This window comes from Daktulosphaira vitifoliae, unplaced genomic scaffold (assembly GCF_025091365.1).
Source record: "Daktulosphaira vitifoliae isolate Bord-2020 unplaced genomic scaffold, ASM2509136v1 Scaffold_3, whole genome shotgun sequence".
In the NCBI taxonomy this organism is placed as follows: domain Eukaryota; kingdom Metazoa; phylum Arthropoda; class Insecta; order Hemiptera; family Phylloxeridae; genus Daktulosphaira; species Daktulosphaira vitifoliae.
The window spans coordinates 29,912,340-29,930,881 of NW_026099574.1; the positions used below are offsets into that span (position 1 = coordinate 29,912,340).

Consider the following 18,542-nt stretch of genomic DNA (forward strand, 5'->3'; position numbering starts at 1 on the left):
CTTAATGTTATAATGTTGAGTTATACAAACCCATTTAAATATAAGTTGTGGTCACCTACGCCTGCCGGCTCCGGTGACCGATTCGAGCCCCTTCGGGACTCTCATGGGATGGGGGCTCACGCCCCCAAACCCCCAGAGGATAGAAGTCAAGCCCAAACCCAACCTATTTAAACCCATTCGACTGAAATTCTCAGTGACCCAACAAGTATAAAACCTTGATGTTAAAATGGTGATATAATATTGAAAAAAATTCAAAAAAAAATTAAATTTATTTACTTCAACACTACCTTAACACGTTTAATGTACTGATAAATACTCTTAAATTTACTATTCCTCGGTAACTACATCATCGAGAATACTTTTTATAGTTAATTAATGAAAATTATCAAAAAAAAACAGCAGTATATAACAAAATTTGTATATGATTATTGAAATCTTTGAAAGCTCATAACTTTTAAACTAGACTTCGCCGACAAAAATTTTTTTTATATTCTTAGTCGGTATGAAAAACTAAATTGATTTAAAAAAAAAAATTTGAAAAATCTCGATGGGGTGGTAAAATGCATTTAAGCCTTACAATTTGATTTCTAATATTTAGTTTACTTTTTATTTTCAATGCTAATTCAAGATAATTTTTTTCACTATTTTATAAGCAATTGCAATATTTAAGAAATAATTGTATTACATAAAATCATCAAAATTTTTATTATCATTTTATTGCGTTAAAAAAATTTTTTAAGATTTTTTTTTTTTCAAAACTTATAATTCATGAATCTAGGACTCAATTTTTTTAATATTAACCGATCTATTCTTAACATATCTAAAATTAAAATTGCCCTCTCTAAAATTTTTAATTAACTTAATTTTAATCTCTTATGAGTATGCCAAATATCGGATTATTCTAATGATTAATCAAGCGATTAAATTAAAATATGTAATATTAATTATACTATTTATACAAACTACATAAAACATAATAGTAATATTTAGGTTTAAAAAAATCTAACACGCCTTAAAAAACCAATTGAAAAAGCAAATACACACCAAAAGAAATAATACCTTCTCAGCTTCGCATCGAAGCTAAAATATATAGAACCAAAAACCTGACCAAAAAAGGCTTTTACATAATATTTATCCAATCTTTTATTTTAAAGGATGCCATACAAATAATAAAACAGTTTTTAACATGTTTTGCGCGGGACTACTTTATTTGATCTGTGTTGATGCTAGAGTCCCAAAATGTTTAACAAATTATAAAGGAGACACTTTAAAAGCGTGTTTTTTAGTTTTTTTAAACTATATTTATTTTTTACTTTTTAGTTATATGTTATGATAGTAGTTACTATCAATATCAAGGTTGTAACGGGTAAAGGGGAATCAGGGTTCGATTCCGGAGTGGAAGTCTGAGAAACGGCTACCACATCCAAGAAAAGCAGCGGCGCGCAACGTGGAGGTAGTGACGAAAAATGACGATACGGAAATCATCCCCCGTAATCGGAATGAATACACTATATATCTCTTAATGAGAATAAAGCGTATTAATATATAAGTTTTAATAGTAATAAGAATATATATATATATATATACAAGTAAAGCGACTTAAGTACGTAAACGTATCATGCACGAGGTATAGCCGTGTGTTGTGGACGTTATACACGAGGCATATACGGCGGCGTCGGCTGTAGGAATATATAAATGAATATTAACATATACACATATAAAAATATTAATATATACAGAGTGATTTTTTTATCATAACCCACTCAAATACTTACAGAATACTAATAATTTAAACATTTTTTTTTTTTTGATTATCTTTAGTTACACATTATTCTTGAATTATTAACTATGTAATACTTTTTAAGATCATCCCTTATGCCTGATAAGAGTGTCAACTTTGTTTTTTTTAATGGGAACAAATATTTTAAATTTAATAAAGTGTTTGAGTTTTTAATTTAATAGCAAATGGCATTTGACCTTTTAGTATAACTTTATTTGTTTATTAGATATAAACATTTAAAGTTTCAAATTTTTGAGTTAATATACATGTATAATACACAAGGTATTACAAATACAGGTAGCTAATTGATTTTATATCTAATAAACAAATAAAGTTATACTAAAAGTTCAAATACCATTTGCTATTAATTAAAAACTCAAACATTTTATTAAACTCAAAATATGTGTTCCCATTAAAAAAAACAAAGTTGACACCCTTATTAGGCATAAGGGATGAACTTAAAAAGTATTACATAGTTAATAATTCAAGAATAATGTGTAACTAAAGATAATCAAAAAAAAAAAATGTTTAAATTATTAGTATTCTGTAAGTATTTGAGTGGGTTATGATAAAAAAATCACTCTGTTTATAGTACATGCGTCAACAAAAAAAACTTTAAAATATTAAATCCAACTTTTTTTACAAAATTTTTAGTACAATCAAAGTAATCACAAGCATTAAAATTGTGACACAAATATCGATATAATTATGAACATTTCAACTTTATTTTTATCATCAATTTTTTTACTAATGTTTTACATTGGTCAAATTCAATTATATGAAGTTGTAAACTTACAATATTTGGATAATGAATTAGTAACAGTAACCAAATGTATGGAAGGAACCGAACTAATATTTTATATGACGTATTGGCATGCTCACCGATTAAGAAAAAGTATCTTTTTGGAAGGTAGTTCAAATGAGCGTTACCCTTACTATAAAAAGGCCATGGTGAACCGATCATTGAAATATGTATATGTATTGACCTATTATAGTAAAATGGCAGTTGCACGTATGATATATGATAAACTTCTAGTAATATTTAGTACCACAATATATACTATGTGTGGTTTTTTTAAGCTTAACCATTTAGAAAATGAAAGCCTAGAAAAAATCAGAAATAGCTTAGAAGATTTCAAAAATTACAAAAATTATCCTAAAGAACCATATTTTTTTCCAGATTCTAAATTCGTTTGCGATGTTTTAGATCATATTATACAAATAATAAATAATTATTTTAAAGGTGAAAAAATGTTAAAATTCCTAGACTATTGGAAAATATTCAATACTATAATAAGTGAAAACATAGTAGGCAAAAAATATTTTCCTCCAACAAAATATGTACTCACAGATGATCAACTAATCGAATTTATAGACATTTTCGTTACTAACATAAATAAAGAGTATAAAACAATATTCAATGTCGACGAAAGTAACGAAGAAGAAATTAAAATACATAATTTTACACCATGATTGTTTCTTTAATTTTTAATTTTATTACTACAATGTATAACTCTAAAATTTTATTCACAATATGTACTTTTTTAAACAATTATCTTGTTAATGCAAACATAATTATTTTTAGCTTCGATTTCTTTTAATCATACATCAAAATATCACAAATCGTATCTAGTTGAAGACATTAACCTTAAAAATTGAAAAAATTTCCCTTGTTCCCTGTAAATGGGGGAAATCTCCAAAAGAATTACAATTTTAAAAATCAGTTATTTTCGACATTTTTTTCACTTATTTTTCTTAAAACTACCATAATTTGTTCAAAAATTAACAAATCAATATAACTTATTTTTATATTGAAACCTCAAGTAATTACCCTTATTTTATATAATATTTTTGAATATCTGACCTTTTACCTGCCCTCAAGAGGGGATCCAAATAGCAAATTTTTTTATAAAATTCAACTTTTTCAATTTAACTTTTGAAAATGTTCCAGAAAAACTGCGTCCTTTAAACATATGTTAAATTAAAGCTTAGTTTACATACCATAAATTAGAAAAAAAATGTTAATCTTTTACGTGCAAATGTCTGCCGTATTTAAAACATGCTACTTTTGTGTTCAAATTTTTTTGATTATTTTAAAATACTTTATAAGGGTTAACCATAGTAATGAGTCCACCAATTTTTATAAAAGTAACATGAATCTAACTTACATTAAATATAAATTTAAACTTATTTTGATTATTTTTCCATCTCAATTAAGTGACTGAATTTTTAATTTAGTTTAAATAGATCTTTTTATTCAAGCATACACGAAGTTCGAACCCCGCCAGTCGAAATAACTCTTTTTGAATTTTTTTTAATATTCAACTATTTAAAATATTCAACGAATATACGCTTTTGTAAAAATGACTATATCAAAAAAAATATCTCAAAATAAATAGGAGTATAAAATTTATTTTCATACTGACTTACATAGTAAAATCAAATTAGTAAAATAAAATATTTTTCAATAATTATAGACCAATTTATACTTTACCAAACCAAATTTTTATGCTGATTGTCAAAGTTCAGTATGATATATTTATTGTTTATTCAATTAATTGTTACAAGAATATTTGTTTATTGAACCATGATAATACAATTTTTTTGAAATTTGAATTAATGTATAAAAAATTGATGCATTATTAATGTAGGGCAGTATTGTTTATCAAAATCGGTCCAGCGAGAGCTGAGATTGAACAGTCACATGCACAAAAAAATAAAAATAAAAAACATATCATAGTAAAATTAATACCTTCTCAGTCTCGCATGGAAGCTAATATTTTAAAATTTATAATAATAAATAAATTTAAATAACTTTCATGGTAGTGTCTAAATGCGAAATTTTAATTGTCTGAAGTACATAAGGTTTCTTTCTTAATTTATCAAACCTTAATTTACTCTTCGTACATATCATGCTGTATTTGCTCCTCATACGAATTATACCCACTTATCATAAATTATATTGCTAGAGCTTATTAAAGGATTGTGTTTCTTTATTGAAACTATTATAATTTAAAATAACAGTGGGCTACTTGTGTCCGCAATAATAGTTTTTCATTTAAGATTATAAACACTTATTTATAAATTATATTCATATGCTTAAAATAACATGATTGTTTTTAAATAAATAACTTTAATAAATATTTAAACATACCCAAACTTGGTCAATATACACAACACACACATACACCTATTTATATCTTTATTTTTGTATTACATTAGTCAAAGTTTTCTTGTAATTAAATGACTTTCTAATACTTCTGAAATGTACAGAAAAGAATAAGCAAATACATTTATTTATGATCTATTCATTTATTTTGACCTTACAACAAGAATATTCGGCTTTTTGTTATTAAATATGCGCTAGGAACTAAAGACCAAAGTTTATTTATTAGTGCAGTAAATTTTAATTTATTTTTTGTTATTGTTATACAAGAAAAAAATATACTACAAGAAAAGCTTAGATTCATAAAATTATTGTATTCATCGATTTTTAATATAACTCTTCATTAAATAATGTTGACATAATAATTTTTTGAAGAATAATTTCTCATATTTTAGAAGAAACACAGTCAAAAGCATTCCTAATTGCAGGATTTACCTGTAAATAGTGCAAATCCCCTCAAAAATTACAATTTTTAGAATCGGAAATTTTGATATTTTTTTTTTCTAAAAATTTNATAATTTTTTGAAGAATAATTTCTCATATTTTAGAAGAAACACAGTCAAAAGCATTCCTAATTGCAGGATTTACCTGTAAATAATGCAAATCCCCTCAAAAATTACAATTTTTAGAATCGGAAATTTTGATATTTTTTTTTCTAAAAATTTCCATTACTTATTGAAAAATGAACTAATCAAAATAATTATTTTTTATATTGAAATCTTTGATATTTTCCTTTTATTTGATATACATTTTTTGCAAATCTGACTTTTTACCTGCCCACAGGGGGCATTCAAAATAGCAACTTTTACACAAAAATTTAACATTTTTAACTTAAATTTTGAAAATGTTTCGAAAATACTCCAAGATTTAAAAATATATTAAAATAAAGCTAATGTTATGTACTACAAGTTAAAAAAAAAAAAATTGTCCCCACGACTTATCTTCTATGTGCAAATGGTTGTCGTAGTTAAAAAACACGCTATTATTATGTGAAAAAATTCTTGGTATTGTATTTTAATTTATTTTAAAATACCTTATAAGGGGGTACAGTGTACCCGGTACACTGATTTTCATGAATGTTATATAAATCTAATTGACATTAGATCACTATATTTTATTAAATTAAGAATGTGTTTATATAAATCCTGATTTCCCTTAGTTTTTTTTAAATGTATATGAACAGATTGACTAAAATAGTTAAGTAAATATGTTTTTAAACTAAAGAATATCATAAAATAGCACATTATGTCAGATAATTTTTTTATATATACACTTATTTAAATAAAAAATTGCCATTAGTTATTCAGAATATAATATTTAAGTAAAATTATGAGGTATAAAATTGAGGTGAGTAATTCTCTTAATATGATGTACTTTATAAGTATCTATAATTTTATTTTATTCTAGAACTGGCAATTGATATATTTTTTCATGATAATTTCATGTTTGATATTTAACGAAGGTAAATTTGATTTTATATTATTTATGTCTATTAGTTGTTTATCAAATAAATTTCTTAGCTTATATCTAATATGTGAAATATTTTCAAAAACTATTAAATGGACTTACCCGCATACGAGGGTAATAAGCCCTCCATAAGAAAAAAACTTTCCATAAATCAAATTTTTTATAATGTTTAAAAACTTTATATTTGATGCAATAGTTTACATTTCTCTATTTTTTTATCAAATTAAAGGCTGACATAATAAGATGAGCGTCATTACTCGATTTTTAAATTTTTATGAGATTTTTAATTACTCAATAATTTTAACAGGTGTTAAATTATCTAAAAACAGTATATTGGGCTATCTTAACATATTATGGTCATAAAATATTTCAATAATTATTGTAATATAATAATCATAGATTAGTTAAAATTTAAAAAACTATCAATAAATTATTTGTTGAAACACCACTAAATTAAAAAATTGATCATTAATGCGTGGTAAAGACTGAAAAAATAACTTTAATAAAGATAATGTTAAAATGAATTATAAAGTTGACACGACTTACATCGCATTAATATAGTCGATACTCGATACTTGAGGGTAGAAACCCGTGGGCTGTGTATTAGTAAGGAAGAACAGGTTATTTAATACATAAAAACCGAAAAACGAACACAATTAATAATAATCTTCGCATAATATTGTGGCACTATCGCTGGCATCGGCGATGAGGTGTCCAGCATGATCCTCGGGGGTTAAAAAGTTAACAGCGTTGGTGGCGATAGTACGTGGGTTGAGTTTGGATGGGAAAAGTATTTTGTTGTGTATTGAAAAGTAATTAAATGAATAAAACTAATTTGTTATATGCAAAAAAAATTCTTATATTATACTAGATAATTCTACTATCATAAATTATTTTAATAGGTCACCTCAATATTTAAAATAATGTTATATTAAGAGTATTTTTTTAATTTTAATTACAAAAATGTTTTAATTTCAATATATTTTTCAAAATCAAATTCTTTGTTTTTTACCAATATATTCAAACAAAGTATTTATAACTAAAGAAAATAGAGAAGGAATAAAATTCAGGCATCTTATATATTTAGTTACATAATTTTAAGTGATCTAATTAAATTTGAATACAACAAAAAAAATTTAATTAACGTGCTCATTTAGGTATTGAAAATAAATATTTGGGTGAAAAAAAAAAATGCCCGTTTGAAAAAGGTACCACAAAAAAGCTGCTAAAATTGGTGACCTAGAAACATTAAAACTAGCTTACGAGAGTGGTTGTGAATGGGATGAATACACGACTACAGAAGCTGCTGCAAATGGACATTTCGAATGTTTAAAATATGCACATGAAAAGGAATGCCCGTGGGATGAAGTTACAATAATAGCAGCCGCTTTTTATGGTAATTTAGAAAACTTAAAATATATTCATAAAAATGGCTGTAAATGGAATAAAAAAGCAACAAAAGTTGCTGCTTTATATGGACATTATGAATGTTTAAAATATGCACATGAAAATGGATGCCACTGGGATAAAAACATATCTAGATATGCTGTTATAGGAGGAAATTTAGATTGTTTAAAATATGCACATGAAAACGGATGTTCATGGGATGCAAGCATAACGAAAGCAGCTGCAAGATATGGGCGTTTAGAATGCTTACGATATGCACATGAAAATGGATGTCCATTAGATGATGTCATAACTATTGAGGCCGCTGCAAATGGACATTTCGAATGTTTAAAATATGCACATGAAAATGGATGCCACTGGAATAAAGACATAACTAGTTATGCTGCTATAGGAGGAAACATAAATTGTTTAAAATTTGCTCACGAAAATGGATGTCCATTAGATAATAGGATAACTACTGTGGCTATCGAAAAAGGTTATTTTGAAATTTTGAAATATGCACATGATAACGGATTTTCATGGCCTGAAAGAACAACAATAGCAGCTGCAAGTTTTGGTAATTTAGAATTTTTAAAATATGCTCATGAAAACGGTTGCAAATGGGATGAAGGTACAATAGTTACAGCAGTAATGAATGGTAATTTAATAATTTTTAAATATCTACTTGAAAATGGATGTTCTTGTGATGAAGAAACAACACAAACTGCTGCCATTTATGGTAATTTAGAATTCTTAAAATATGCTCATGAAAAGGGTTGCAAATGGGCCAATGGCACAATTAAAGCTGCTGCTTTTAATGGTTATTTTGATTGTTTAAAATATGCATATGAAAATGGATGTCCATGGGATTATGACACAACTAGAGTTTCTGCAGCAAGTGGTTGTTTAGAATGTTTAAAGTATGCTCATGAAAAGGAGTGTCCATGGTATGAAGAAACATTAAATACGGCTGCCGCGCATGGTAATTTAGAATGTCTAAAATATACATATGAACTTGGATATAATTGGAACGAAGGTACGATGAGAGGCACTGCTGCAAATCGACATCTAGAATGCATCAAATATGCCTATGAAAATGGTTGTCAATGGGATGAGGGTACAACAAGGGAAGCTGCTGCAAGTGGTTGCTTTGACTGTCTGAAATTTGCTCATAAAAATAGATGTAATTGGGATGAAGGTACAATCGTTACAGCTGCCATGCGTGGAAATTTAGATTTTTTAATATATGCCCACGAAAATGGATGTAAATGGGATGAAGGCACCACAAGGCTTGCTGCTGCAAATGGTCAGTTTCGTTGTTTAAAATACGCCCATGAACATAATTGTCCATGGAGTATAAATACCATTTATGAAGCTACTCGAAAAGGTTTTTTTAAGATAATCAACTATGCTAACGAGAATGGCTGTATTAATTAGTTTTCTGATAAAATATTATTTATTTTTTACATTCCTTTACATTATATTTTAATAATACCCCCCGCATAGAATGAAAACATATTACCCATTTTATTTTTATTTTACTGAATATAAACTAAACTACTCTGAGTACTCTGTTTTTTGTACATTCTCTTCTTTTAATACTGCCTTAAGTAATTTTAATTTACCATTTATCCTTTTTTATATACTACAACTATGATCACTAAACTTACACTGATAAATAAAATTAATAATAAAGAAGTATGAGGTTCCATTCATGGACATTTTTGGTATGGTATTTCTTTTTCTAATTGTAGATCATTTAACGTTTTAGAATACTTAGAAAGGCAAATTAAATTATCTTTTACGTTATCATTAAAATTAATAATATCTTCTAATCTTAGTTTTTTAAATTTAGTTTGTATGTCAGAATTCATGCTTAAATTAAAAGCTGGGCAAAAGTCTTTATACATTTTTGAAGTAATATTACTTGAAGGTATTAAAATTGTTTTGTCATCAGTCTTAGCCCCACAGTTATTTTTTAAACTTAAAATACCCGTTCCTGGTATACTTAACGTTACTGGTTGAATAATTTGACTGCACTTAATAACTATATTACCTTTATTAACTACGTACTCGTGTAATCGGTCCAAAGTAACGAGTACATTGGTGGAACAAGTAGGACCGATTACACTTGGTTGTTACACTATCGTTCCGTCGATACAAAATACAGTTGATCCCTAAATGATTACAGTAGTGACCTGAGTATTTGAGTAGTTCTTGCTTGTTCGGGATTGTGTAACTACGACCTACAGTTACTGTCTATTTGGTAAACCATTGACTATGCCGCCCTCTTCTTACTGTAATGGAAAACTAACGCTATTTCTTGGTTTTTTAATAATCTTAAAAAAAAACGGTTACTAGACCTCCAATTTTAAAACTGCTAATAGTATACGTCCACATATTTAAAATTAGTGATGGGCATAATTGAATTATTAGTAATCCAGAGAATCTCTTGAAATTTTACTCGAAATTAAAATCGTTTATTCTTTTGATAATAGTAATCGATTATCATTAATGATTTTGAGTATGTTTCGATTACATTAAATACATTTATAACTTATAACCAAATTATTCAATTAAGTATAAGTAAAGAAATATGTATAAGATGTTTTAATAATACTACGTACTAATGTATAATGTATGTATACTATTATTGAAATTTAAAATATACTAATTCAATTACGAAATTACGATTATTTTACTCATAATCTATTTCTTGATTATGCCCATCACCATAGTTGTAAAAAATACTTTTAAAAAGTATTTTAAATAATACTCAAATATTTAAAAAAAAATGTATTTAAAATACTATTTGAATACTTTTCATACAAAAGTATTTGAGTAATACTCAATTACTTTACAAAAGTATTTCAAATACTAAGAATACAATTAAAAAATAATAATAATGTTTTTATTTTAACTAAGAGCAAAAGGTTCCACCTAAATAATTACCAAGAGGGTAATTTGAGTCAAATATTGAGTACTCTTAAATTAAGAGAACTCATTTATTATTTTCGATATTTTTTGTTAGAGGTAAATAAAATTAATTATTGGAGACTAATCAGTGAAAAAAATAAATATTAGTACACGTGTAAAAACCTGTAAAGTATGTCTTATTGACAATAGAGTAAATCATTTGAACCTGCAATAGGCTATTGTAGGTTCAACTGATGTATTAAAAATAGATGTATACATAATAGCATTTAGATAAGCACAATAATTATGTTATACTATAATGTAACATATAAAATAACAGAGAATTATTCTCAATTTTCATTTTGACTGAGTTTAATTTGCTTGCTGTGATACGGTTAACAAATTAAAAAAAAAAAAAGTATATTAATAGTACTGAATATTAAACAGTATTAAATACTAAATAATTGTATTTAAAATACTACTCAGATACTTTTTATTAAATGTATTTAAAAATACTATTCAATACCAATGAAAGTATTTGAATACTTTTATTCAAATACATTTACTCAAATGCTTTACGCCTTTGCCCATCACTAGTTAAAATGTGATTACTCATATCAAAAAATTGTCTTTGGTTTTCTTTTTTATAAGCTAAGCCCCTTTTATGGCCTTTGTTAATTGAGTGTATAAGATACAACATGTATAAATCAGAGCTGAATTTAGACTTTGACGCCCCTGGCCAATTTTTTTTAGGCACTTTTAGCGAGGTGCTAATAGTTAACTATTTATATAATGCTAAAAATGAAAAATAAAAGTTAAGTGCAGTATTTTTTAATCGAGAGATTTTAAAATTAGTATTGATTGATAGTATTACTTATTGAACTCTCTGTCATAAGTAAAACGCATCGGTGCGTATTTTACAAAAAAAATGTTATAATGATTTTGCCCCTTCCAAGTATTTTGATTTATGATAGGATTTTTAAAAATAGAAATTTTATTTTGATCCAAGCATTGTTCAAATAGGTAGTACATCGAATTATTATAACCACTAAAAATTACATTCTGTATAGTACATTAAATAATTTATAATTTAATTTTGTTTTGAATGAGAATGTAGATGTTGAGTTGCTATACAAAATACTACAAAATCGGTAATTGTTACTGGAAATTGTATGATTTTTGACTTTAATGTCCAATATTTCCTAGTGTTGCCGCTGGGGCTGTTTTAAAAAAATCAACCTAAATAAGGGATTTATTTAAGAATGAAACTCCGCCATACGGCTTAATAGGGGAAATTAAAATAAAAATTTTCTAATTAATTTAAATTTGCCAAAGAAAAATATTTTTTGTTAACACAAAATAAGCTTGTTCAGTTTAATAAATACAACTAAATAATCAAATACGAACAACCTAATCTTTTATTACTGAATTAAATAATCAAAAAATATAACCACCTATATTACTTACATTCAGTTCTGCAAAGGTGCTTGAACCAATTGAATAAAATGAACTACAATTTATAAAAATGATATGCTAACTGGAGGTAGTATTATAATAATGTTCTAACCAATGAAAAAAAACAGAATACAACTATATAAATTTACAATAATAATATAAACAGTGTATTTTAAAAGAAACTTGAACAAAGTTTTTACTAATTCATACAAAAAAACAAAAACCAACTTAACTTAACCTATATATTTTTACAACAAGTACATATATTTTATTTGAATAAAAAACGACCGAGTAATACAGACCGCTGATAAGGGATCCTAACAGCTGATGGCGCACAAGAACCATCAGCTGACCACATGCATACAGCCAAACACTACTAGTGCAGCTCTCACGCTTGGTGCGAACACCTAGAAATTAAGTTTTTGGATATTTATCATTTTAAAGTACATTAAATTTGCTTTGATTTTGTGTAAGTTTTTAATGAAGTTGCGTTTTTTGAATATTATGAGATATTGAAAAGAAAAGAAAATTTGGTATTAGTTTCGTTTCATCAGTTTTTTATCAACAGTTAAAAACAGTTTGACTCTCAGGTATAACAACAAAATAGTTTATTTATTTATTGTGTAATTTAATCAATTATTTAAATTTTTTAAGGTGATAACTTCATAAAAAAAAAAACTCCTACTATTGAAGAAATTATTGAGCTAAATAGGTATTTAAATGAGCCTATAATAAAAAAAAAGTTGGATCCTTTGTTATGGTGGAATGTGAGGAATATGATGTATCCTGACTTATTTGATCTTTTATTGTTTAGATTATGTGTTCCTTCAACTTCTGTTCCGTGCAAACTTTTTTTAACTAACTTATTAGTTAGTAAAAATAATGCTCGTTTTAAAAACCTTTATAAGAGCTGTTTTAAATTATAAACTTATTTATATATTTTTTCAAGATAATTTTATGATAATAATTAAAATTATATATTTCTCTTAATGGTAATAATATTTACAAAATATATACATTTCTTTGTTTTTTAAGATCACATAATTTGTGTTAATATAACTATCGTTATATAAAATACGTAGGTAGAATTGAAAAATCAAAACTTCACGCCTTTTTTTATAAACATTTTATGGTTAATATAGAATTAAAATAAAAACTGCCTAAAATAAATATTTATTTTTATAATAATTTTAAATTATTCATAATTATTATGTAAAAGCATAGTGATAAAAAGATAATATAAATATTTACTCAAAATAATAAATCACTAATTTATTACTTCTAAGTAAACTTCAAATGCTAAAATTTAATGTATGATTTTCTCTCGATAATATAATATTTTTGTCAATCAAATATTGGCTTAAAATAATAATTTTTGTATATTATTATTATAGTATCTTATTAATTTATTTATTGTATAATTAAAGTTTTGTACATTACTTACAATACATTGTGTGATTAAGATTTCAAATAATTTTTTTGAATGTTCTTTTAACAGCTCTTACAGACATGGACCATCAAATCCAAGCAGATCACGTCAAACAGCTTGTTGACTATTTTGAGTCACATGTAAGTAATTTTATGACTTGTTCAAATATAAAAATTGATAAGCACAATGCTTTACAACGGGTAACTATGTAAATTGTATAATTATGTAGGCTAGGCGTAAGAAAGAGACTAGACTAACTCTCCGTTCCAGCTCCAAAGGATCACATAGTGACAAAAAAGAAAATAGGCCGACACATATATTCAGACGACCTAATGGTGAAAACATCGTTCAACCATCACCATTAACATCGATTTCAAACCTGATAAAACCATGTTTTAAACATGGCCACTTTATCGAAGAGACTGTTCTCTGAAATATCTAAGGTAATAACAGATAAGCTAGACCAACTTTATCCCGAACGCTGCACATTATTGCAAGTTGTACCCCTCGTGTCACCAAATAATGAAAAATTTTCATTGGATATTGGTGCTTCTGGTCATATTTGTTTTAAAGCTGCTGAAATGTCAGCTTCATCATCACAACACGTCTCATCTAAATTGTCTAGACAAGTAAACAAACCGCAACGGGCTTCAAAAATACCTGTTAGGATTTCAGGAAATAAAAACCTATAGGATAGTAAATCTAGTAAATATGGTTTTTCTTTTTATTACGTGACTCGAGAATGAAAAATATAAAAATAATATTTAAATTCACAGCGACAACATCACAGCTATTAGAATCTACTAAAAGACAACGATTCAACCGATGTGAATATGCGTCATCACACTATACGATTCGATGAAGATGTGTCATTACATTATTATAACTCTCAATCGCCCATCGTACATAAAATACCCAGTTGTAGACGTAAAAAAACATTAAAAATCCCCCTTAAAGGTCATGATGATAATTCAGACGGACTCTTATGATTATTCATTATTATTTTCTACTTTGTTGTTAAGTTTTAAGGAGCCACTGCAGCAGTTGGGAACACATTCTTTAAGAATTCAAATGATACTAAAAAATTAGACATAAAGATTGTATGTTTGAAATAGCTCTTTTACAATTTTTGTTATAATTATTAAGTGTGTAGTTTAATTATATGTTGTAATCAGAATAGTTTTACATGCAGGCGTTAATTATAAAATATGTATGTAGTATTTACCCCAATGGTACACAATTATCGTTGAAATAACTTCATACATTTATACTAACATAGATAATTTGCAATGTTTTGGCAATTATATTATTTTCTACATTTTGGTAACATTTTAGTGGTAAAATTATTTTAACACAAAAAAATTATTTCTTGTGGTCGGAGTATAATATTAATAAGGTATCTATTTTTATTATTCAAATTTAATATTACACCTATCAATATGTCTGTATTATTACTGTTAAAAAAAAAATTCTTATCTAAACATTTTCCGAAAAGCATTCGCGCCTTTTAAAATATTACCTGATGAGTAAATAACGTAGACGTATTTATTGATTTATTATTGATACTGTACCTACTAACGTCCTGCGTAGATTCAACTGTTTATATGATTAATAAATACTGGTTTGGTTTTGGTAACGATTGCAATGAAGGTACTCAATTACAAAAAAGTAAAAGTATCGGTGTACCGAGAGTGCTTTGGAATCGTTACTTTTAAATAACTGTACCAAAAGGAACGATTCCACTAAAGGAACGAAAATTTCCATCACTACTACGTATAGACATGAATTTACATGTTCTAATTTATGCCAAATGTTATAATTAATTTTTACATACTTCAAAATACAATCTTTGGGTAAAACATCTGGTTGTCTAAATAATCTTGCATGAGATGAATTATCTATACTAAAAATAGGTTGATCATAAGGATATATTGTTTCAGCTATATATTTACATGAGTTTAATTTTTCTATATTTAATTCTATATAATACAATCTAGATTTTTCTATTGCTATGTAATCCATGTGATAATGTATTATAACAAATATATTATCATGAGTTTTTGACGGTAATGCGATTGATTTATACAAAGTGAATTCATACTTATAAGTTGAAGGAATTTTCAACTGAAAAATTAAGGTATTTTGAATATATACTACATTTATATTTATCAAGTGCAATAGTTCTGATACCCCAGATACTAACCAACTATTTAGGGATGATTACGTCTAGAGGTAAATGAGACTTTATTGTTTTTATTTGTTCTATCAACGATTTTGTATTCTTGATAATAGGGTGTAATAATCCTTGTATTGAGGAGTTTTAATATTAATCAAATTTTGGATTTCATACTGATTAATTATTTGATTTAGATTTATTTGGTTTGATATTATTTACAATACTATTATTAAAATATATTGTCAAACTAAGATGTGTGAAACAGCTTTAGTTCGTTTACATGAACCAATATAGAATGAGACTTGTAATTTTCTACGTAGCTCACATGTAAAATCATTATAATTGTAGATTGGTTGTCGCACCCGGTTTAGTGAATGCGGAACTTCGACTGGATAACTATATAATAGCTCATGTGGTTGGAAACCCGTGGCTGTGTGTGTCGTACTTTTATAAACGAACATAGTTATATATTCGTCCCAATTTTGTTTCTTTTCAATGACGTAGTGACGAAGATATTCAGAGAGAGTTCGATGTGATCTCTCTAAGGTCCCATTCGATTGTGGATGGTACGCCGTTGTATTGATCTTTTCGATTTGCAACAACTTACAGCAAGCTGTAAACATTTTGCTCGTGAAGTCCCTACCTTGATCAGTTACAATCGACTCGGAAATGCTATGTTGACAGATGAACTGTTCAATGCAAGCTTGAGCAATAGTGATTGCTATATGGTTAGGTAAAGCGACTGCTGCTGCAAATTTAGTCAAATCGTCTTGTATAGTTAAGATGTAGGTATTACCCCTGTGAGAAGTTTCTAATGGACTTACTATATCTAAGAATATCTTTTCAATCGATCTCGTTGCCATAGAAGTTACTACCATATACTTTGATATTTAAACTTTACTACGTTTTGTGTACTTAGTGAAACACGCGTTGCACTGTGGTAAACTGAGTGTTCTAAATCCAATTTGACTACGCGGATAAGTGTTGTCAGGAAGAGTTAAAATAAAAACTAATTGTAATGTAACATTCATTGATTGAACACTGACCACCGTGAAGATGGTCAAATCCCTTTTTATATTTACATTGTTCATTAAATAATCATTAAAATATTAATACTATAATACTTTCTAGTATAATAATTAAAGTACTTGCCAGTACAATTCTACTTTCTTACTAATTATAAAATTACATATAAATTCTTTAAAACTAAAATTTACAAAATAATTTTGGCTTCACGATAACACAGTCACTAATATTTTAGTACATTTATATGGATTGTATACTTTCGGAGATTGAAGATCTTCATTTTCCTAAAAGGATATAAAAGAGCCCAAAAAAATATCAAAATCACACAAAAAGAAATAGAAAATAATTTTAAAATTGTTTGATTTTTTTTTACCTCTATACCAACTATTTGCAAGGCAAAACCGGTCTCACTAAAAACTAACAGATTACTGTATAGATGATTGTGTCGTAGATGGTTCCATATAAAGATATAAAAAAACTTTTTTTCAGTAGTATAATATGATGTTCCAAAATAATATTGGGCGGCCGTACAGGTGCGTATATGCTATTTAGAATGATTGACAGAAGGTGATTGAAGAGTTCGGTTGTAAAACATCTAAAAGCGAATTCCCTCGGTCATATCGTTTTTTCGCTTGCCCGTATAGCGTCCTATTTAGGTTTAACACTTCTTTTGCAATCTACACAAAAATATGACCGAAATGGATAGACCATTAGGAGCGCTGATTATCTTTAGAAAGCCAAAAATCTATTTATTGTAAGTTATATAGGATTCAAATATGATTATTTATTTTCTTATAAAAATTATGGATATTTTGGACGATTAATAAAAGGTAGATTGTAAGAAATATATATTTCATATAATTTACAAACAAATTAGTTATCATGTAAATTTTTTCCGTCTTTTATATGTGAAATAACGAAGAGTCATATCAGTTAATTCTATCATCCACTTAGCCAATTATTATGAGTAATTCTACGTTTACATTTAAATCGCTTATACATATTTAATGTTAGTAATTTATAGACTAAATATTTATTGTTGTTGTAACTCTCTACGCGCCCACATATTATTATTCTCGGGTATCCTGTCGTCTATGACCTTGAGACTAGACTGTCGTAACGCATTCACCCCAACCCGCTCACCATACACCGACAACACTATTCCTGTATAATTTTATTTTTGTTTTCGTATCCGTCCATGCGTATGTATCATCAATATTATATATAAATATAAACAAATTTTTATTGTTTATTTTTAGATATAAACATTTAACGCTTCAATTTTTTTTTGAGTTAATATACATGTATAATACATAAGGGATTACAAATACAGATAGCTAATTGTTTTTTTATGACTATATTCGAGGGTATATAACCTTTATTATCAATCGTCATAAAACACATTGTTGTGAGTTTTTAAACTCACTAACTGGCAATACAGAAATTATATCTATTGATAGTCATAATTTACAATAAACACTTCGTGACTGTGACAGCGATGTCATAAAAACTAAAAATTGAAAAATATAGTTTTAAAAAAACCCCAGCACAGGGAGGTCGCGGCACAGTGGTGACGTGGCATAGTTGGATCAAGTATAATGATATCTGACAGTGATTAAAATCACTATCAAAAAAAAACGCTTCGATGCAAATCTTTAGATAGTGTTTAATTTTAAAAAATTGGTGGATTATTCCAAAAGCTTCATAAACTGCTAGTTCCTTATTAATATCCTGATTAAGA

The 18,542-nt window shown here is 26.9% G+C and overlaps 1 protein-coding gene and 1 long non-coding RNA gene across 2 annotated transcripts; both read left to right on the forward strand.

Annotated features, from left to right (window-relative positions):
* The first annotated feature begins 6,275 nt into the window (after positions 1-6,275).
* LOC126902109 (uncharacterized) lies at positions 6,276-9,824 on the forward strand. The gene is made up of 3 exons (XM_050679133.1): positions 6,276-6,293; positions 7,764-8,997; positions 9,733-9,824. The coding sequence occupies exons 1-3, from the start codon at positions 6,276-6,278 to the stop codon at positions 9,822-9,824; spliced, it is 1,344 nt and encodes a 447-aa protein (XP_050535090.1).
* Positions 9,825-13,609: 3,785 nt separating this feature from the next.
* LOC126903031 (uncharacterized) lies at positions 13,610-14,788 on the forward strand. Its single transcript, XR_007703404.1, has 3 exons — positions 13,610-13,739; positions 13,829-14,304; positions 14,376-14,788. It is a non-coding gene; the product is annotated as an uncharacterized LOC126903031 (long non-coding RNA).
* Positions 14,789-18,542: the final 3,754 nt, after the last annotated feature.